The sequence below is a fragment of the Coenobita brevimanus genome, chromosome 78 (assembly GCF_032717465.1).
Source record: "Coenobita brevimanus isolate Jiangsu-jjx chromosome 78, ASM3271746v2, whole genome shotgun sequence".
In the NCBI taxonomy this organism is placed as follows: Eukaryota; Metazoa; Arthropoda; class Malacostraca; order Decapoda; family Coenobitidae; genus Coenobita; species Coenobita brevimanus.
In genome coordinates, this window is record NC_137031.1 from 2014713 (window position 1) to 2039057 (window position 24345).

At 43.0% G+C, this 24345-nt stretch overlaps 1 protein-coding gene and 1 pseudogene across 1 annotated transcript; both read right to left on the reverse strand.

Annotated features, from left to right (window-relative positions):
- Positions 1 to 17082: 17082 nt before the first annotated feature.
- LOC145408632 (uncharacterized) lies at positions 17083 to 18559 on the reverse strand (annotated as a pseudogene).
- Positions 18560 to 19937: 1378 nt separating this feature from the next.
- On the reverse strand, positions 19938 to 20966 carry LOC145408610 (uncharacterized). The gene has a single exon (XM_080279298.1). The coding sequence runs from the start codon at positions 20931 to 20933 to the stop codon at positions 19938 to 19940; it is 996 nt and encodes a 331-aa protein (XP_080135424.1). The 5' UTR covers positions 20934 to 20966.
- Positions 20967 to 24345: the final 3379 nt, after the last annotated feature.

Sequence of the window (24345 nt, forward strand, 5' to 3'; positions counted from 1 at the left end):
CCGTATTTTCGTCGGACAAGGATTTTCCCTAAAACCTTTTCCTTAGCAATTTATTTTCCATATTACACGTTACTGTCCTCCTCTGCGTTACATAAATTCTTCTACTATCCCCTGACTTTATGTACATTATGTCTATCTATCTATCTATTGCCAGACGCCTCAATCCCGTTTGGGGTGGCCACAAACAAATCGCCTCCAAGTCGCCCTGTCCCCCGCCATTTCACTGCCCTGCTTCCAACTCTTTTTTTTTTTTTTTTTTTGGGGGGGGGGATATTTGCCTCACAATAAGGTGAGGACACGGGCAAACAGAGAGCCCATCAGAGGAATGGCAAAAAAAAAAAGCTCTCAAAAGAGAGCATAGCGGTGACAATAACTGCAAGCCGGAGCAGCAAGGCAGGACAGGATCAGGCGTGGCTCAGCAGTTAAGAGAGCAGTCTGGTGGCGATGTAGTTGACCAGGGCAGCACGTGGTGGATCTAACTCGATGCCCTCACGGATGGCGGCTTCCTCAGATGGAGAGAGGGAGTTGGAAATGTATGCCTCACGGATCTTCTGATACAAAGTCTGATAGACGAGAGGCAGTATATCAGCGTCGTTGATCGGATCCGTGAGGCAGCAGAGTAGCTCTTCCAGGTCCGCATCCGTGCGGGCATCGAGATTACGAGTCCCTGAGAGTGGTGGAAGGAGGGCCTCGATCCGGCGAGCAACGGAGGAGGGGTCGCTCTTGGTCTTTCCCCCTTTCTTCTTTTGTTTCTTCCTCTTCTCCTTAGGTGGAGGGGGAGGAGAAGAGAGAGCGATGGCGGCAGGCGGTGGTGAAGGTGGGAGAGGCTCCTCCACTTCGTCAGGAGCAGATGGAGAGGGCAAGGAGGAGGGATCCGCTGCGTCCAGGTGTACTAGAGGGACGGGGGACAAGACACGCTCCTCCTCAGCTCCTGACGAAGGGAGGTGGACCTCCACGACAGTCTCCCCATGCTCAAAATCCATGGCCTGTGACGGTTCCGGGTCGGTGATCGAAGGTTCCAGCCGTTTTCGCGGTGTCGTGCGAGGTGGTGGTGGCTGCTGTCGCCGGGCCTGACGCTCCTGACGAGGGGGGAGACGAGGATCGCGGGTGAAGCTTCGGGGAATAGCAAGGCGTGGAAGGCCGTTCTCCTCAAAGATCTGAGGAAGGAGAACAGCCAGAACCGCCTTGCTACCCCCACTAAAAGCCTCAGCCGTCGCGATACACATCGCAACGAGTGTGTTTGTGTTGCCAGCACTTCCAAGACCCTTTGGCTGGCGTCTCTGGGCAGGGTGACGCCGCCGTGCATGGGCAGAGCCCTGCACAGCAACACCACCCGGCCCAGTGACGTCCTTAGCCTCGGGACCCTTGGAAGCCTGTACAACACAAAACTCCACCGTCTCTCCCTCGGCAAGTGAGCGCTGGAAATGCCGTGGATTTGGTGCAACGATCCCAGATGCGTGCACGAAAACATCAGCGCCAGTGTCCTGGCGTTTGATGAAACCGTAACACGATCTCACGTTGAACCAATTCACGGTTCCCTGGATGGAAGTGGCTCCTGGCGGCACGGATCTGCTGTTTGGTGCTTCCCTCAACGGGTCGCAGGCAGGAGCAGAGTCGCTGGAAATCTCGGGCATAGAGACGACTGGCCAGGCCAAGCTATGCATGAGGAGGTTCCAGCTCACCCCCCCCCTCTCTCATATACCTCTCCACCCCATCCCTCCATCTCATCCTCGGCCTTCCCCTCCCTCTTCCCCCCTCCACCTCACTCACATACACTCTCTTCGTCAGTCTTTCACCCTCCATTCTCTCCACATGGCCATATCATTATGTATAAAAAGTTATTAACCAGCCATATCAAAAATAAATCACTATGGAAGAGGTGTTAGTGAGCTTCCTTAACCAACGATGATAGGGGACCTAGAGTTGTCCCCACCACGAGAGGGTAAATTATGTCATTTTCTTTCATTATATCCTACTCAGTTATTCTTTTTATTTTTCCATTCACTATTTCATTTTTACTGTTCCTCTCTCCGTTTTTCAGTTCTTGTTTTCATCTGACCTGACTTTTGTGCAAATTTCAGGCGTTCCTCGTTCACTATCCCCTCTCTGTCTGTCTGTCTGTCTCTCTCTCTCTCTCTTTGCCTCTCTCTCTTTCTCTCCCTCAAATGAAACTTTAGATCAATGGTTCCCAGCCTAGAGGCCATAGTGCACTTCTTAGCGGGGTCAGGGAGTAAACATATGCATCTGAAGTCACTGGAAACAGAAATTCAAATAAATCTTTCAGGGAAAAATTTTGAAGTGTCCTGGTTCTGTTAACTGCCTGGCAGACAGCCTTCCCGGTAGCAATGCAGTATGAATTCCTGAAATTCTTGTGCGATTCATTTGACAAAGCCATATTGTAAGAAAGGAGCATGGCGGATATTTGGGTGTGAATGGGTTGCTATCTAATCATCAGCAACTGACAGCCTGGCTGGTCTTGCTATTCTGTCTACCTATCACTGCACAGCTGAGTTATCCAAGATGCTGAGCACCAATTCACAGCAGTGTAGTGATATTCATATGAAAAGTGATATCTGTTGTGTTCTAACTTTGCCTCAACTACTGGTACTCAAACTGGTGGCGAAAATGCAATTCCAACCTAAACACAGACTTTATCATTTCCTTTTTGAGTGTGCCGTTCCCTGCTTGGTTTTAATTATGGTCGCTCCTTTGTTAAACTCTGGCAGCCAACGTTTGCCCATTCAGACAATACTGCGCTGTTTGCTGCAACACAGGAGGATGTGGAGGCCGGCCACGGAGGTCATCTTGTCTTTGGTAGGCGGCCACAGAACTGAACATATTGGCAACCACTGCTTTAGGCTTCTCGTATCGGCTGTGCCATTAGCTTTATTCTCACTCCCTCGATTCTGCTTGGCCAATCCCTCTGCCTCCCTTTCCAAACCAGAATATCGTATTGGCTCTCTCTCTCTCTCTCTGATTCGTTGCTTTACTACCCTTCATCATCCACTCCACTTCTTTCTTCCCTCCTCTCTATCTTTTTCCTCCAGTCTCACACTGCCTTCCTTCCAGTCACATTTTCTCATATTATTTTCACACTTTCTCACTTGCTTTTTCTTCTGCTTTCTCGCTCCACTGTGGGATTTTTTTTACTAATCCTTTATTACACTGTTTTATTGTACTCTCACCCGCATCGGAATTGTTCTTGCTGCTAAAAAAAAAAAAAATGCTTTTTTTCAGTGCTTTATTGTTTGCTCTGGCATGAAAAGGACAATGCTGGTGGTGGTGTGGTGGTGGTGATGGTGGTGATGGTGGTGATGATGGTGGCGGTGGTGGTAGTGGTAGTGGTGGTGGTGGTGGTGATGATGGTGGTTGTGGTGGTGGTGGTGGTGATGGTGATGGTGAATATGATAATGATGGAAAATGTGGCGATACTGATGACGGTGCTAATGACGATATTGATAAGCATTTTTATTAAAAAATAACTTTGGTGTAACAAGGCAGGTCCAACTTAACCCTCTGGAGCGTCAAAGTACCCCTGTACATACAAGTTACCTTCAATGTCTTACCCAGGTGGCACCAGCTTTAGACTTGGCCCCTTTGAGATAATGTAACTGTTTTGCCTTTCAGTGAGACAGCTTTCTCTCTCTCTCTCTCTCTCTCTCTCTCTTTCATATGTATCTGTATTCATGCTCCCATTCAACTAAATAACTTTCTTACATAAGATCTTTCTTTCTCGTACTCATCTTTGCTCCTTGCTTCTCTCAGTAATACGCAATAGGCGTCCACACTGAAAGTGTGGAACGTGTTCTAGTGAGCGAGGGAGCAAGTCAGGCAGTGCTGAATATTGTCTCATGTGGCTCATCATCTTCCTCTGATTTCCTGACCTAAAAATACTAAAAAGAACTTATTAGATTACACCAAAAATATTCCCTCACACTTCCTGAAACCAATACTCTTCTTGTATTCATTTTAGGTCTAGAGCTTGGGACCTAGCAGGTTAATAATGACTTTGCTTTGTGCACACTCACAAAACTTACTTTGACCATATCTCTCGGTGCGCTCCGATACGAGTCAGAAATTCAAAGCTTCAATCGTCGAACAGGGTATTGTTTTAGTTTGGCTTGGATACAGTCAAAATTTTCAGAGAAAAAAAACAAGCAAACAAACAGAAGGTATTATTTGTTTTGAAAAGGCAAAACCTGGCTGCTCTCAGCAGTCGTCAGAAAACACTGCTGCGCTACTGACGCAACCTTAGCCCTTTACTTCTTGCGCAGCCAGGTGTTACGTTAATGTGTCTTATAAAAAATCGTTTCCTCGATTGTCGGAAAAACTACTGGGAATTACCTGTTGTCTATGAAAGGAAAATAATTGAGAATTTTTATGCGATTTCCAAATTGGTGTCTATCTTTCTTGTAACTTCAAAATTGGCTGAGATATCCAAAACAGTTCGCTACTGTACTAGTCTTCCTCCTGCCCCCTGCCCTCATTTCTTGCTGATGTGATAAATCTTTCGCTCGGGTACATACGAGTATGTCGGAGGTCCAAACAGTGACTAAATTTGGTGTTCGAGCTCGCTTCTCTCTCTCTCGAACAATTGCTCTGTTTACTTTTCCACATAACTCTCTCTCTCTCTGAATAGCACAGACTTCCTTTGTTCTCCTGATCTTCCCCTCTCTCCCATCACACTTCACTACACTTCAAACATCACCGCCTCTGCCTCTCCCTCTTCACCTTATACAACGCCCAGTGTAAACTTACCATTTATTTTGTTGATCTTTATTCCTTCCTTCCGTGTCATATTTACATTTTTTTTTACACTTTTCAACCCCTTCTTTTTTTCTTCTTCTGTCATCTCTTCGCCTTCATATTCACCCCCTCTTCTTCCTTCACGCTTTCATTTTTTCATCATCACCACAACTTTTTAGCATCGCTTTCTTCTCCATTTTCTGGATAATAAATGACTTTCTTGGTCTTCTTCCTCTCCTTTGTCGTCACTCCTTCCATCCTCGCCAGCACTATTCATTATCATCACAGACTTCTCTCTTTTACTTCTCTTTCTAACCCTTTCAGTTGGGTGATTTATTTTTATTTTATTCCCTCTGCCTCCAGACGATCTGTATTCAAACTGGAAAGAGCTTATAACAGAGAAGAAATTACTGAACGCTGTACATGCTCCCTCAAACTCGAAATGTTCATCCTTAACTGAATAGAACCGTCTGGAGATGGCGAGGATGTGACTAAATATGTCACTCCACTGAAAGGATTTTGATACCTCTGTCTCCAGCCTTCTCCTTTTTCTCCTCCTCTTCTTCTTCTCCCTCCTCCTCCTCCTCCTCTTCTTCCCTCCCTCCTCCTTTTTTCTTCTTCTGCTTATATTTCCACTTGTGCTTCTGTTTCCTTTCCTTCCTCCGCCTCTTCCTCCTTCTCCTCCTCCTCCTCCTCTTCCTCCTTCTCTTCTTCTTCTATAGCTTTTAGTACTGAAAGGTATCCCCGTCTTTGTAAAAAATCAAAATTGTGAAGGAGAGTTTCTTATCATTTTTTCTTTCTTCCTTCTCTCGAAAATTTCACGCATTAATTATTCTCTTATTTTTCATGCATGTCCCTCTTCCTCCTTATCCATCTCCTCTTGCCCCTCCTCGTGATACCTCTATTTTACCTCTGCTTAAATTGTCCTCACAGTTCTGTCCGTCTTCCTACTCTTCTATTTCTCTTTCCCTCCTTATTCCTCCTCCCTTCAGTCTTTTAGTTTCCTCCTCTTCCTCCTCCTCCTAATTCCTTGCATTAATTTTTTATGTATTTTCCTGTTCTTCCCTCTTCCTTGCCTCTTTTCTTTACATTAATATTTCTCCTTCTCCTCCTCCTCCTCCTCCTCTTCCCCCTTACGCCCAAGGTGTGTTAGTAGTGAAGGAGGTAAGATGGCTTTAGTTAAGATGCTTTCCTTTGCTTCATTTACCTGTGTCACCTCCTATCAACATTACTACCAACATTACTACCAACATTACTGCCACAACTACCAACATTACTACCACAACTACCAACATTACTACCACAACTACCAACATTACTACCACAACTACCAACATTACTACCACAACTACCAACATTACTACCACAACTACCAACATTACTACCACAACTACCAACATTACTACCACAACTACCAACATTACTACCACAACTACCAACATTACTACCACAACTACCAACATTACTACCACAACTACCAACATTACTACCACAACTACCAACATTACTACCACAACTACCAACATTACTACCACAACTACCAACATTACTACCACAACTACCAACATTACTACCACAACTACCAACATTACTACCACAACTACCAACATTACTACCACAACTACCAACATTACTACCACAACTACCAACATTACTACCACAACTACCAACATTACTACCACAACTACCAACATTACTACCACAACTACCAACATTACTACCACAACTACCAACATTACTACCACAACTACCAACATTACTACCACAACTACCAACATTACTACCACAACTACCAACATTACTACCACAACTACCAACATTACTACCACAACTACCAACATTACTACCACAACTACCAACATTACTACCACAACTACCAACATTACTACCACAACTACCAACATTACTACCACAACTACCAACATTACTACCACAACTACCAACATTACTACCACAACTACCAACATTACTACCACAACTACCAACATTACTACCACAACTACCAACATTACTACCACAACTACCAACATTACTACCACAACTACCAACATTACCACAACTACCAGCATTACTACCACAACTACAACATTACTACCACAACTACCAACTTTACTACCACAACTGCCAACATTACTACCACAACTACCAACATTACTACCACAACTACCAACATTACTACCACAACTACCAACATTACTACCACAACTACCAGCATTACTACCACAACTACCAACATTACTACCACAACTACCAACATTACTACCACAACTACAACATTACTACCACAACTACCAACATTACTACCACAACTACCAACATTACTACCACAACTACAACATTACTACCACAACTACCAACTTTACTACCACAACTGCCAACATTACTACCACAACTACCAACATTACTACCACAACTACCAACATTACTACCACAACTACCAACATTACTAATATTTGCCATTTGTATTATCAATAACCACTACCAGACATTACTACCACATTGATGAATACTACCATTAACTATTACTACCACAACTACAACTTTACTACCAATAACTGCCAACATTACTACCACAACTACCAGCATGACTACCGCTTAACTACCAACATTACCTGAACATTACTACCATAACGTACCAGCAACCGCTTTAAACTACCAACATTAGCTACTACCACCAACATTACTACCACAGAATCCTGCAATGCCTTTCAGGATTACCATCAATAACATTACTACCGCACAACATTACTAACACATTACCATTACTACCGAAAACATTATCACTACAACTACAAACATTACCACAACTCCTGCTACCACAACTACCAACATTACTACCACAATTACCAGCATTACTACCACAACTACCAACATTACTACCACAACTACCAACATTACTACCACAACTACCAACATTACTACCACAACTACCAACATTACTACCACAACTACCAACATTACTACCACAACTACCAACATTACTACCACAACTACCAACATTACTACCACAACTACCAACATTACTACCACAACTACCAACATTACTACCACAACTACCAACATTACTACCACAACTACCAACATTACTACCACAACTACCAACATTACTACCACAACTACCAACATTACTACCACAACTACCAACATTACTACCACAACTACCAACATTACTACCACAACTACCAACATTACTACCACAACTACCAACATTACTACCACAACTACCAACATTACTACCACAACTACAAACATTACCACAACTACGAACATTACTACCACAACTACCAACTTTACTACCACAACTACCAACATTACTACCACAACTACAACATTACTACCACAACTACCAACATTACTACCACAACTACCAACATTACTACCACAACTGCCAACATTACTACCACAACTTCAACATTACTACCACAACTACCAACATTACTACCACAACTTCAACATTACTACCATAACTTCAACATTACTACCACAACTGCCAACATTACTACCATAACTTCAACATTACTACCACAACTGCCAACATTACTACCACAACTACCAACATTACTACCACAGCTACCAACATTACTACCACAGCTACCAACATTACTACCACAACTACGAACATTACTACCATAACTACTAACATTACTACCACAACCACCAGCATTACTACCACAACTATCAACATTACTACCACAACTACCACACTGTTTTATTCAGGTCACCACAGACTTTGACCTCCTGACTGGCTATATAAAGGCACGCATTCTCGTCAGTTAAGGAAGCTCCCTAACACCTCTCCCTAAGCGATTTATTTTGCTTATTACACAGTGCTATCGTCATCTGTCATTTAAATCATTCTAATATCACCATACACTTCAACAAATGTACAGTTATTTTACCCAGCCGTATCGAAAATAAACAGCCAAGGGAGAGGTGCTACGGAGGCACCTAAAGCAACGAGGACACGGGTCAAAGTCTTCCCTGACGCCTTCACTACACCTGCTGAGCTGACCTGAACTACAGCCTTTGTCAGCAGCAGCATATATTACACAGCACAGCACAGGCACTGAAGGCAAGGCTGACCTCTCTCCCTCTCTCTCCTTCCCTCTCTCAGCTTGAGCGACTATAGTAAGTCACAGTTGGACATCGTTAGAATTCTGTCTGTCTGTCTGTCTGTCTGTCTGTCTCTCACACACACACACACACACACACACACACACACAACTTCTACGACTAGAGTAAATCATACTTGAACATCGTAAACTCTCTCTCGCTCTCTCTCTCTCATACACACACACACACACACACACACACACACACACACACACACAGGCACTGAAGGCACCGCTCGCTGGCGCAGTGGTAACGTTCTCGCTTGCCATCTGGTAGACGGGAGTTCGCGCCTCGCTCAGGTTGCGAAAAGTTTCACTGAAGAAGTGGGTGGTTACTGTCCCCCTTGAGCAAGGGGACGGGTGTGTAGGTGTGTGAAGGTCACAGCCTTGCCCTTAGATCGGACTATATGAGCTCTCAGCTCCCTTCCGGGAGGGCAAAATGCTGACGATCACGACCATCAAGTGATCCTGACCGACCCGGTGAATTACACACAAATCATACTTGAACATCGTAAACTCTCTCTCTCTCTCTTCCCACCAATACCTGTCACTACTAATATTTTCTCATCTTCATCCCAGGGTCTCTCTCCTACCATTACTATTACCACTATCACTATTTTAACTACAAACACTATCACTACCACAATCCTTACTGCTACTACTACTACTACTACTACCATTTTCACGACCATCATTACCACAACAACAAAAAGAATAAAAGCACTCCTAATCAGCTTACTACCAACATTTAATTTACCACATACGCTACCACAATTTGCCAATTTGTGGACTTCCAATTCTCTATCTATCTATCTATCTATCTGTCTATCCATCTATCTATCTATCTATCCATCTTTATATCTCTGTTCATGTCTGTCTATCTATCTAGCTAAATATGTATCTTAATATCTGTCTCTGTCTGTCTGTCTATCTATCTAGCTAAATATGGATCTTTATATTTGCCTGTCTGTCTGTCTGTCTATCTATCTAGCTAAATATGTATCTTTATATATATCTGTCTGTCTGTCTGTCTATCTATGGAGAACAAAATCTATTGGGAGAATTAATTCCATAAAAAAAATGTTTACAGGGAAAAAAAAAAAAAATAGGGGTTTCTTGGCTATTTAGTTCCATAGGATAACGTAGGTTCAGAGAGAGAGAGAGAGAGAGAGAGAGAGAGAGAGAGTTGAATATACACAGCTCAAACAAGTTTCACAGTCTTAGTAGGTGGTCCTGCCTTAATATTTATATAAAGTATAAATGTGTGAAAGACGAGAAAAAGATTATACACACACACACACACACACACACACACATGCTCCTGTGGGAAAATATGTCTATTGGGAAAGCAGACTCGTGAGAGAAAATAGGTCTATAGGGAAAATAGGTCCCTGAGGGAAAGTAGGTCTGTAGGGAAAATGGGTTCGTGAGGGAAAGGATGTCTATGGGGAAAATAGGTCTATAGGGACAATAGGTTCGTGAGGGAAAATAGGTTCGTGAGGGAAAATATTTCTATAGGGAAAATAGGTTCGTGAGGGAAAATACGTCTATAGGGAAAAATGTCTCCAGGGAAAATAGGTCTTCAGGGAAAATAGGTCTACAGGGAAAATAGGTCTACAGGGAAAATAGGTCTAAAGGGAAAATAGGTCTATAGGGAAAATAGATCTATTGGGAAAATAGGTCTATTGGGAAAATAGGTCTGTAGGGAAAGTAAGTCTATAGGGAAAATAAGTCTACAGGGAAAATAGGTCTATAGGGAAAATAAGTTCGTGAGGGGAAATAGGTCTATAAGGAAAATAGGTCTATGGGGAAAATAGGTCTGTAGGGAAAATAAGTCTATAGGGAAAATAAGTCTATAGGGAAAATAAGTTTGTGAGGGGAAAGAAGTCTACTGGAAAAAATTGGTCTGATGATGAAAAGTTCATGGAGGGAAATGGGTCCATGGAGACCATCCCTATTGGTAACATCTATCCATCTATCTATCTACCCATCTATCTATCTATCTGTCTATTTATAGTTCTTGAGCTTTGTGAGACGTAAATAGGATGCATTTTGATATGCTTCTAGAGTAAATATAAAAGTGGCATTAAGTGACTGATATTAGTGGGGGAAAGAAATATACTGGTGTAGTATGATGCTGATCAGATGATGCAGGATGAGTTTTATCATACCATTCAGTAGGTCTCCTATTTGGTTAACCATAGAAGCAGTAGTTCTTTTTACAATATCAAGATAGTGTAATTTGTTGTACTTAAGGCAATTAAAACATTTATGACCAAAGCCCCGATGGGTTTTAAAAAGGTTTCATATTTTCAACATCGTGCTAAGAGAAATGTATCTTCTCGTTATATGCGAGATAATACGTGTATTATTACCTAATAACATTGAGTATATATTTAACATTCAGTTAATCACACAAATAATGTACACTATTGGCATAAACATGTAAGTTTGAGGATCTCATTCTACCGTGTCTAAAATGGCACTGAGTTTCAGATGTCGCCACCTGCACTAAGTAGACCCGAACATGTTTGCAAGTAGACTGGTAGCTCTGTAAGGCATGTATAATTCGTTGCTGGAAAAAGTAAAACAGTTCAGTAGCACTGCATATTTGCTTTGCATTTGCAGCACGTGGAAATATTATTTTACATAAACAACATACTGCACAATCCTCTTCAGGTACAGGGCTAAGGTACTGCAAATACTGATTAAAAATTGGGTTAACGAAAGCCGTACCATGGAATAACTCCTCCAAACAGAGGGAAATCTTACCTTACTGAACCTTTTAATATACCGCTCTAATAAAGTACCCCAAATAAAATAATGTCCTTGATTAGCTTCCAGCACATGTCCGTAAATACTCAACATTACACCAAGAACAACATTTACAAGACAATACGGTTCTGGGGAGGGGCGCCTTCACGCAGTGGCATCTTTTCAATCTGGCGACCCCACTGCCCGGTTATACAACGTCCCTCAACTTCCTGTCCCTCGAAGGCAAGGTGGTGGACTGTAGGAAAAGGGCAGCCTCAGCCTGCAGTCCACCGGCTTGACGTCCAGATGAGACAGGCCAAACAACAACAATCCCCTTCCCATTTGTTTATTATTATTATTATTATTATTATTATTATTATTATTATTATTTTCATTATTGTTATTATATTATCATCTGGTGAATGTTGATGGTAGGGCTGGAATCTGAGTCAGCTGCTGTTTGCAGATGAAACTGCACTAGTGGCTAATTCGGAGAGACTGAGACAGCTGGAAGGTGTGTGAAACGAAGATAATTGAGACTGAATGAGAATAAGAGTAAAGTGATGAAGTGTACGAGGTTGGTAGATGGTAGGAGGATGAATATAGTTTTGAATGGTGAGTTGCTTGAGGAGGTGGAGTGTTTTAAGTATTTAGGGTCACATGTTGCTAGGGATGGAAGAATAGATGCAGAAGTGAAGTTTAGAATAAATGAAGTAGGAAAGGTTCTGCAAGGAATGAAAAAAGTGTTTAGATGTCGTTAGCTTAGAATGGATGTAAAGAGAAGGCTGTATGAGGGTGTTGTGGTACCGACTGCGTTATATGGGGCTGAAACATGGAATATGGGTGTAGCAGAGAGGAAAAGTTTGAATGTAATGGAGATGAGGTGTCTGAGGAGTATGTGTGGAGTGACGCGTATGGATCGAATGAGAAGTGAGTGCGAAGGAGAACTGGAGTTGTTCGGGAGATGGCTGATCAGATTGAGCAGAGGGTGTTGCGATGGTTTGGGCATATGAAGAGAATGAACAATGAGCGATTGGTGAAAAAGATAACTAGATCTGATGTGAGAGGTGTAAGGCTGAAAGGGAGACCACGAATAGGATGGATAGACAGTGTGAAGAGAGGGTTATATGCGAGAGGGATGTCTGTAGAGCAAGGAAGAGTGGCTGTGCGTGATAGGGATGACTGGAGAGAAACTGAATGCATAAACGGTGACGCGGCCCTGACGGGATGTTCTCCCGCATCTGGTCTGATCTGCTGATCGGGTCAGGTGCAGGTAAGGAGATGGGTCCATAATGAAGTGGCAGGGGTAAACCAGCTCTTCCTTCGGGCACTGCTGCGGGTGTCGCTGGATTGCACTGCGCAACTGACCCTCGAGCAACGTGGTGCGGTGAAGAGCGGTCACTTCTCCCCTTAGAAGCTAAGATAAGAGTAAATGTGTGTGTGTGTGTGTGTGTGTGTGTGTGTGTGTGTGGATGAGTATTTTGGTGAAAGTGTCGGCCTGTCCCGGCTACCCCCCATGCGGGTAAAAGCCTCTCTCTCTCTCTCTCTCTCTCTCTCTCTCTCTCTCTCTCTCCAATAAGTTTACTTGCCATTTCTCACATGCTGCTTGTGGCACTGGTCTCCTTTAATACTCACGCGCGCAAAGCAAGAGCGAGTGATATGTTTCATTGCACGTTTGTGTGTGTGTGTGTGTGAGAAAGAGAGAGAGAGAGAGAGAGAGAGAGAGAGAGAGAGAGAGAGAGAGAGAGAGAGAGAGAGAGAGAGAGAGAGAGAGAGCGAGAGAGAGAGAGAGAGGAAATGTGTTTTATTTGCAAAGTTTATATTGCATACCTGTGGACGCCCGCATGCGTGTGAGTTTGTATTCATTACAACAGGTGTATTTGTTTTATGTTTAAAGTTTATAGTGTGTGTGTGTGTGTGTGTGTGTGTGTGTGTGTGTGTGTGTGTGTGTGTGTGTGTGTGTGTGTGTGTGTGTGTGTGTGTGTGTGTGTGTGTGTGTGTGTGTGTGTGCAGGAATGGCAGGCACGTACAATAAAAATACAAACATGCATACACAAGCACATTCAAATCGGCTTCCATGTACTCGTATAGACACAAAAAAGAACTTTTACCCACATACTCGCGTGAGGGAAAAACAATCTCCTCTCCAATTAAACAGGTTCAAACACACACACACACACACACACACACACACACACACACACACACACACACACACACACACAGACACACACACACACAGACACACACACACACACATTCGAGCTGCACGTACAGACACAACAACAAAGACACGTACTGTCACACACTAATACAGGCACGGATTTGGGGGGGCGTAGGGGGACGTACTCCCCTGCTATTTTTAGCATGCCAGTTATTGCATATACTAAAGGAGCAATGTTATTTACCAGACTAGAGGGGCACTCACTGGAGCTCATCTCTCCGACAAGGGTAACGTTATTTCCAAATCATTCCTCATAATGGGCCAGGTTTTCTCATCACTGATTAAGGTTTCACAAAAAATGTTTTCCGGATCCAGAATCTGTAATGCTATCCGGATCGGTCCCAAAAGTTAACTGATTGTTCCCTGGGACATGGGCTACCTACCCACAAATTTGGTCCAAATATCTCTTTTAGTTTTTGAATAATCCTTGTAACAGACAGATAAACAAACAAACAGGAGTGAAAGCATACTCTCCTTGTCGAAGAGAAATATTTGCAATAAATACATTACTGCATCTTAGTCACTCACACTTGCCTATATTATTGTACTCCTGTGACTGACGCAAGCAAAGTGCATTTTAATTTGACTGTTTCGGTGATTTTATTGACAATTATGCTAAGAATTATCCCCCTTTTTCCAAACTGCTGGATCCGACCCTGTTAATGCATTCATATCCTCTCTCTCTCTCTCTCTCTCTCTCTCTCTCCAAATCCTGAAACCGCCAAATTCTCCAAAATCGTCAAAATCCCCAAACAGCCCGAGTTAAAAAAAAAAAAAAAAATCCACAAATTCTTGAGACCGCAGAAATCCCTAAAATCTCAAAATTTGCCAAACATCGTGAAACTTTAGTGAAGTCGACAAAAATCCCCAAATTACCCGAAATTCCTTACACATCGCCAAGCTCCCTAAAACTGTAAAAACCCTTTAACCACGATCATTCCTAAATCTCCCATTTTTGCAAATTGTACATCCTTAAAATTACCAAATATCTCTATATTAATATTGGCCAAAATACCCAAAATTACCAAAAATCCATATAAACCGTTAAATCGTGGAACATTATTATGAGTATTTTATTATTATTATTATTATTATTATTATAATTATTATATGGGTGTAGCAGAGAGGAAAAGTTTGAATATAATGGAGATGAGGTGTCTGAGGAGTATGTGTGGAGTGACGCGTATGGATCGAGTGCGAAATGATGAAGTGCGAAGGAGAACTGAAGTTGTTCGGGAGATGGCTGGTAGAGTTGAGCAGAGGGTGTTGCAATGGTTTGGGCATATGGAGAGAATGGATAATGAGCGATTGGTGAAAAAGATAACTAGATCTGATGTGAGAGGTGTAAGGCTGAGAGGAAGACCACGAATAGGATGGACAGACAGTGTGAAGAGAGCGCTGGATGCAAGAGGGATGTTTGTTGAGCAAGGAAGAGTGGCTGTGCGTGACAGAAATAAATGGAGAGAAATTGTGAATGAATAAATGATGACGCAGCCCTGAGGGGATATTCTCCCGCATTTGGTCTGATCAGCTAGTCAGGTCAGGTGCGGGTAAGAGGATGGGTCTATTATGATGTGGCAGGGGTAAACCAGCTCTGCTGTCGGGCCCTGCTGCTGATGTCACTGATTGCACTGCGCGGTTGACCCTTGTGTGGTGTGGTGCAGTGAGGATCTGTCCGTTCTCCCCTTTGGGGATAAGATGCGAATGAATGTGTTTGAGTGGATGAGTAAATGGGGAGTGTGTCGTCCTGTCTCGGCTACCTCCCTTTCCTTGGGGGAAGCAGCCTAGGTATATATAGATAGATTATTATTATTATTATTATTATTATTACTTGTGTGTTGTTCAGGTGTGGGAACTGTGGGTGCGTGATGTCCGGCGGAGTGATGAGGGATTATACGAATGCCAACTGACTTCACATCCACCAACATCACTCTTCTTCACACTCAAGGTTGTAGGTAAGGCACCGGGGGCAGAAGGAAGGAAGGAAGCAAGGGAGGAAGGAAGGAAGGAAGGAAGGAAGGAAGGGAGGAAGGAAAGAAAGAAAGAAAGAAGTAACTGAGAGGTAAAGGTGGGGTTGTAGGTAAGACACGAGGGGAGAAGGAAAGAAGGAAAGAATGATGGAAGGAATTGAGAGAGATAAAAGTGAAGTTGTAAGTAAGGCATGGGGAAGATGGAAGGAGAAAGGGAAGGAGGGAACGACAGAGGAATTGAGAGGAGTAAAGGAGGAGAGAAGTTATAATACAGGAAGGAGAGAATAAAGAAATGAGAAGAAGTAAGGGGGAGAGAAGAGAAAGTTGGGAAGAAAGAATTTCGAGGTTAGGGTTGATGGAAGGAGCAGAAATTGATGAAGGGAGAGAAAAGCGAGTGAAAGGAAAAAAAAAAAAAAACACAGGTAGGTAAAAAGTGGGAAGGAGAATGGGCAAGACAGATGGGCTGAGAGGAAGGGCAGGAGAAAAGAATCAAGGTAGGTTTACTTGTGGTGAGAGAGAGAGAGAGAGAGAGAGAGAGAGAGAGAGAGAGAGAGAGAGAGAGAATGGATATGTCACCACATCTTTCCTCCTGTGGTGGGAAAAGGAAAGAATACAATAGTGATAAGCTAATCAACAACAAGCTCAATTAAATGGGTCACATACTCATTCATTCACCAGTCAAGTCCCCGGAATCCTTGTTCCACCCAATGGGTACACCCGTGAATACATCGCTTCATAATTGATAAAGTACATGAGACTTACCGCAGGTCAGTTGAAATGTGCTTCGAATTTTATGAAGCAAATCACCTCTGCTAGAAGGGAGCTTTCACATGAGATACACCGCGCTGCCGCACACCACCAGACTTTAAAGTGTACGATCACCCACATGACAAGTAGAGTATCATTTCCTACCGTTTACACTGTTTTATCCATGTGACGCTGCATAGCTTAGGGAGGGAGTGGAGGGCATGTGAAAGCTCCCTTCTAGCAGAGGTGATTTGCTTCATAAAATTCGAAGCACATTTCAACTGACCTGCGGTAAGTCTCATGTACTTCATCAATTTTATTTCAGCAAATCACTCCGCTAGATGTCGCTTTCCCATGAGGTTTTGAAGCCATGTGGGTGTCGTACTTTGACATTTTGAAGTTATATAAGTGTGGATTTGGTGAAATAAGACAACCATGACTCAAAACCCGCTGTATTATAAGAAATTTACAAATTTTAGTAGCTTGCCAAAAGAATGATGACTTTCTTATCACAATAAATACCTACTCCCTATTCTAGTACAGCTTCTTGGAATGTGTCAAGCTCCTGAACTATCTCCTTGTCATAATGCTTGGCAAAGGTGGTCTCCCTTGACCACCCAGCCTTTTCCATGATGTATGTTATCGGCACAGCCATGGTCTTGGCCTTTGAAGATGCAGCCGGCCGAACACTGCCAGCTGAGTACTTTCCTGTGTCCATTCCTGACATATTAAGCATTATCCTAATCCATCTCGCAATAGTGTCTTTTGTTACATTTTTGAGTGGCTTTATAACACTAATGAATAAGTTCCCGTTCTCTTGATCCACATCATTTCTTAAGCGTTCAGTCTTATCAATGTACATTTTCAATGTTTCATAGACACACAGTCTTCTATCTTTAGCGTAAGCTTTAAACTCCACAAACTGCACATTGAATTTTGGCCTACATTGGTTAATGTTGCCCCCTAACCAAACACAAACAGAATCCTTGCCAATTCTAATGTTTTTTAGCATTAACAAATGTAATGTTTGCACCCTGGCTGCTTGAGTGAGTGCCATTAGCATCACTAATTTTAGTGTTAGTTCTTTTAGAGGAAGATTGCATAAAGGTTCCATAGTTCTCAGTTTCTGGAGCACCAGCTGGACGTCCCAGGTCTCTGCATACCTGGGTTTTGACGGTCTCAAGTTGAATACCCCTCTCAGGAGCCTGTTGACAAGAGGGTGGTTGCCTGCTCTGCAACCGTCCACAACTATCCCTAGTGAGGAGAGAGCTCCCCTCGCCGTGTTTACAGAGTCATAGCCCACACCTCGGTGGAAAGTGTCGGACAGGAAATTTACAATATCCGTTACAGCGGGATTAAGGGGATTGATGTGCCGTCTATCACAAAATTGGATCCACTTATTGACATGTGGTCGATACTGTTTCTCAGTTCCTGGTCTCCAGGAGGCCATGATAATGTCCGTACCCGCTGCACATATGCCTCGTTCTCGCAGTTGTTGCCGGACAATAGACATGCCATTAACCTGGTGTATTTCATGATGGGGTGTTCCTCTGCTGCTGACGGCTGTTGCAATACATTATTCCTTCTCATTATTAGCCGTGGTTCTTTGATGAGCATTCTGAGTAGGGTCCCCATCCATGGTTGGGACGTCCACAGTGGCACAATCAACCACCCCCTTGCCATCTCTGCTCGCATTTTCTGAAGGCACCTGGCAATCAGAGCAAAAGGGGGAAAAATGTAGATTAGGTCAAACTGTGACCAACTTATTGAGAAGGCATCAAAGTATTCGGCTTCTGGGTCGGGTTTCCAAGAACAAAAACGAGGTACCTGTTTATTTAGTCTGGATGCAAATAGATCAATGCTTGGGACCCCAAAGATTTCGCAAAGTTCCCTAAAAATGTCCTCGTTCAATTTCCATTCATGTCTGTCATTAAACTTTCGAGATGCAGCATCTGCCATAAGATTAACTTTACCTGGTATATGACAGCATGTAATCCAGGCATCATTTTCTGCACACAATTCCCAAATTTCGAGGCAGATGTCATTACATGTTGCGGATTTTGTGCCACCCATTTCATTGACATAGTTTACCGCTGTCGAGTTATCACAAAATGCCTTAATGTGTTTCCCTCTGATCTGATGTGCAAATGATTTCACTGCCAGTAAGATGGCTTTGAGTTCTTTAGAACTGATGTGCAATTCTTTTTCTGTTATTGACCATCTTCCATTAATTTGTTGATGATTTAGGTAACCACCCCAACCTAAATTTGATGCATCAGTGTACAGGTCTATTTCCGTACCCGTCCTAAAAAATTTTCTGTCTTGCAATGCAATGAGATTTATCCACCAAATCAGATCTGTTTTCATGTCATATGTGATAGCCATCCATTTGTCAAAGTTACCTTTTTCTTTCTCCAGTGCTAAAATTTTAGCAGTTTCCAACTTTCTATAATGCAGTTTCCCCATTTCTACTGCTGGAATTGCAGCGACCAAAAGCCCAATTACTCTGGCCACATTCCTGATTTTGTCTCTATTACTATGATATAATTGTTTGCAGCTTTGAACTATTTTCACTTTCCTCCGTTCAGGTAATGTAACTGTCAATGTCTCTGAATCAATGACGTTCCCCAAATATTCCAAACGTTTTGTAGGTACTAGGACAGATTTGTCAGCATTAATACAAAATCCCATTTTCCTTAGAATCTCTACTGTTGAATGTATGCTCTCATAGCATCCTTCCAATGAGCTGTGTAATATTAGTGTGTCGTCAGTGAAACTGGTGATGGTATGTCCCATCTCTCTCAGTGTAGCAAAAATGGGTTTCATTAGTTTGGTGAATAGACGTGGCCCTTCCGCAACCCCATTAGGAAGACAGGTAAACTGATAGATTTTCCCTTGCCATTTAAAGCAAAGAAATTTTTGTTGCTCTTCAGCTATACTGACAGAATAGTATGCATGCCTAAGATCTACTAAGGCCATGTAATCACCTTTGTTAATAAGCCGAATTGCCTGTTCGAAGTTTTCCATTTTAAAATGTTTATAATTAATGTGCTTGTTTAGTTTTTCCAGGTTAAGGATCATTCTAAAACCTCCATCCTTTTTCCCCCGCAGAAAAACTGGGGATATAATTTGTTCTTCTTGTCTGTGTGTTTCCTTGATAACTTTAAGATCTAACAGCTTTTCAATTTCCTGACAAATAATGACCTTTTCCACCTCACAAAAAACATATTCAGTTCCTTCAGAAAATAAGTGACTGATATCATCAACATTAATGTCGAGATGGCAATGTGCAACAATATCCAAAATATGAGGGTCATTGGTTATTTTATGCCACTCATGCACAAAATATTGAAGCCTGCCAGCTTCAAATTTATGACACCTCAGTTATTGCCAGGGATTGCTTTGTCCCCGCCCTCTGGAGTTTTTTGCCTCCGAACCCTGCCGTGAGAAGGATTGCCGGTGGTCACTCCTGTGTCCATATGTCCGCTGTCCATTGGGGTGGAACCTGGACGAAAATCCTCTGTAGGTGGTTTTTCCAGAGAAGCCTCTGACTTTTCCTGCACCGAATTTCCATGTTTGAAACGGTTTCTTCGGTGTGATCTTGTTTTTCAATTTCTCCGACTCCTCGATGTGCTTGGCAGATTGAGAAACATCATCACCGAACAAGAGCCTAGTCATTGGCACCTTATCTGAGCATAAGTGAGCATATTTCTGATTGATCTCGCGCTTAATGATGAACCGGCGCGTCAAGTTGTTCTTGTGGTTAGCATTTCCCAGTAATGCTAGCGCACCATTAAGCATGCCGACTTCATGGGCCACATCTGGTTGTCCTTCTTGGGCGACTTTATCCAGCACCGTGAGTGACTTGGTGATTATTATGGCAGCTTTTATAATGTCCTTACTAACTTCTTTCATACGAAAATCAGACTTTTTGGCATCGGTTTTCAGCGCATCCAAAACTTGTGTGTTACATTCAACAGGGGCTAGAGCATGACAGTTGCTCGGTCTCTTGGTAATGTCGTCAACCAAAATTTCTTTGTACTCCTCCTCCCGCATGCCGTAATCAAACACATGATTCACCATGTCGGCAACATGCTTGTCAACCTCAACAGATACATCTTCCACAGGACCGTAAGTCTTGGCGCACTGCAGGAGGACACTACCAGTGAACACTTCACTCTGAATGTCACTGTCGCCACTAGAATCATGACGCTGAACCGATTGAAAACCGGAATCAATCACCTCTGTGGGTTGGCTGTTAGCATTCTCCCCAAAGTCACGGTCAGTGCTGATGTTAATGGCGCCGCCTGTAGCCAAGTTTCTCCCCTCCTTCAATTTCTTCACATCACTCCGTAACTCAGCCAAAGCTTCCATCACCATGGCCCAGGGTGGAGAATTAACCTCATCCCGTGAAGTAGAGGTTAAAGGATGAGTGGGTGGAGGATCACACTCACCTTCACTATCTGAGCCGTGACCCCGGGTATGCTTATGTACCCGTCTAGAACATTCCCGTTGGGAAGAGCGGTTCGTGGATCTGGACAAATCCTTTCTATGCGATGAACCCTTGCTCCTATGCCTGAACTTGTCCTCTGTGCCTGATAACTGTTTGCCGAGAGATCCTTCCGGGACATCAGACATGGCGGCGGCAGGCTGGCAATGGTGGTACAGCCGGCTCAGTCTGAGAGTCGTAAACTCTCCCAAGTGCACCAAAATGGGCACTTACCCGCTCCTACACGGATCACGGGTGACGAGGCAACCTGCTCCTAAACGGATAACAGGCTGATTTTTTTTTTTTTTTTTTTCCGGCCTATCAACCATTGGGGTCGAAGCCCCTGGTTATTAAGGCCATTTATATATATATATATATGTATATACATTTAAATATATATACATATATATACAAACATATATATATATACATACATACACACACACACACACACACACACACACACACACACACACACACACACACACACACTTCCATGCATACATACAGACACACTTTCATGCAAACGTACATATATATATAATAATTTTAATCTTATTTATTTTTTATTTTTTTTTTTATTTTTTCTTGGTTTTATATTTTTTATACCTTATATTATAAAGAAAAACTAATCTAAAGACCCTAAAACTAATCACCTAACAGACAAATCGCTAACCTATACTAAATCCTACAGAGACAAATAGCTAGACCTACACTAATGGTAAAAATACCTCGACTAACAGAACACCATCGACTGCAGATATGTAATGCCTTTCTACATGACATACCTGCACTCATCACCTGGTAACTGTCAGTCGAGGCACAACCTAATATAGGGGACATCAATATATGAAAGGGAACCAGACGAGTCAGGAACATTTCCATATACGTCAGCTGTCGTCCCTAATTAGAATAACTTAAGCAAGATAATATAATGTATTTACATAATTTGTACAGAAAGTGAAGAATCTCGCCCAGCAGACCACCATCGACTGCAAGTGCCCAATACCTTCCTATATTGCACACTTGCACTCATCAGCTGGTGACTGTCAGGCGAGGAACTTGGCTTAATGTAGGGGACATCAATATTAGAAATAGATCGGTGGGAGGAGGAACTATTTAAAATATGTCAACTGTCAACCCTAATTAATATTACAATATATACATATTTACTCTTCATAAAAACCATAACCACACAGTAAAAAAAGTCACATCACTCTGATCAGTCCGGTCTGTCTCAAGAAAGCCATCAATTTATCAGTCATAACAATGTCCCCATCACCCAGGATGGTGGAAAGGGTGAAGGGTACGTCTACTGCGCCGCAGTAATTTATAAGTGAAGCACGTTCACGAATAAATCGCCGACAGCCCAGGATGATATGACTGATAGATAACACTGCATTACAGATGTCACAGTGCGGTGGGAAGCGTCTTTCCATATATGGTTTTATGTGGGTTAAAATGGTGGCATTGAGACGTAACCGTGCCAACACTTTTTCTTCTAGGCGACTGGGACGGTTGGCAGTGTCCCAGTCGCCCAGGTACGGCTTACAAGTTGGAATATTTAGTCTGGTCCACTCACCTTGCCACAGAAGATATATTGATTTCTTTCCGAGAGAGAGACTCGACCGTAGATCACGAGGAACGTCCCAAGTCTCCTCGAGTTCTACAGCCGACTTTGCAAGTAAGTCAGCCTGCTCATTGCCGTAGATACGACAATGACCAGGCACCCAGATCAGCGTGAATGACTTGTTGCATGAATGCAACTTATTAACGATGCGGCCCTGGATCTCGTGAGAGTCCGTAGTACAAGATGCAATTGCCTGAAGGGCTGATTTTGAATCTGAGAATATGACAAATGAGTCATGCCTAGAATTGAGAGCATAGTCTATGGCTTTGTCAATAGCAAAAAGTTCTGAAGTAAACACAGATGTATGAGTCGGCAACCGATACCTGAGGGCACATTCAGTCGACCACACACTTGCACCCACACATTCACTCGACTTGGAGCCGTCGGTGTACAATTGATGGGACCCCAAGTGACGAACAATGATGTTACGAAACAAGTGGTGGACCTCCGCCTCCGGCGCCTTGGCCTTTGGTGCTGGGAGCCATGATACATCCACTGTAAAGCTGGGTGGCTCCCAAGGCGCTATATTTTTAAGCACCAACTTGTCACAGTCACTGGGGTCCACACCAAGCTCCTGAGTCAGTAAGTGGAGGCGAGCGGCAAGTGGCCGACGCACCCCCCGCAGAAGGTGGTGGTACTGAAGCAGGGGGGTACAGGCCACATTGCCGATATTACTTTTTCTAAATGTCCTTACGCCGTAGGACAAGGCCAGGTGGTCACGGCGAATACGGAGGGGAGGCACATTCGCCTCCACTTCCATACGAGCCACACGGGTACACCGTACAGCTCCAAGACACATTCGCAAGCATTTATTCTGTAACACATCCAATCCTTTCAGCGTGGCATCAGATGCTGAGCCATACACCTGTGCGCCATAGTCTAGCTTTGATCGAATAAGGGACTTATACACCATTAATAAAGATTTTCTGTCGGCACCCCAGGTAGTACCCACTAGGTACTTGAGGACATTTAACGGTTTATCACAACGAGCAAGCAAAGTATTAACGTGAAGTTTAAAATTCATTCTACGATCAAAATGTATTCCTAAAAATTTTACAGAATTCTGAAAAGGTACCGCCTGATTATCCAAAGTTAAGCACAAATTAGGTACGTTACGATTAGTGAAAACTATAGCGGCACACTTACGTACGGGAAACTTAAATCCCCACTGCAAGGCCCATTGGTGGACGGAGTCAAGGGCTGCTTGAATCCGCCCAGCCGAAAATTGTGCATTACGGGAAGAGTGCCATATTGCACAATCGTCAGCGTAGAGTGAGTATTTAAGATTCCTCGGGATGGGAGCTGATGACAGAATATCATTGATCATAATACTAAATAAAGTAGGACTAAGCACACTTCCCTGCGGCACCCCGTTTTCCTGGATAAATATATCCGATGTTACGTTACGGGGCAGTTTGACAGAGAAAGTTCTGTCCCTTAAGAAATTTGAAATAAAAACAGGCAAATTTCCTCTTAAACCATAAGCATAGAGCTTCATTAATATACCGTGTCGCCCTGTCATGTCATAGGCTTTATGGATGTCCAAGAACACCCCTATCATGAATTCTTTATTGGCAAATGCCTCTGCAATACAATGCTCCAAATTCATTAAATGATCTAGTGAACTTCTGTATTTACGGAAGCCACATTGTTGATCATTTAACAAATTCTTC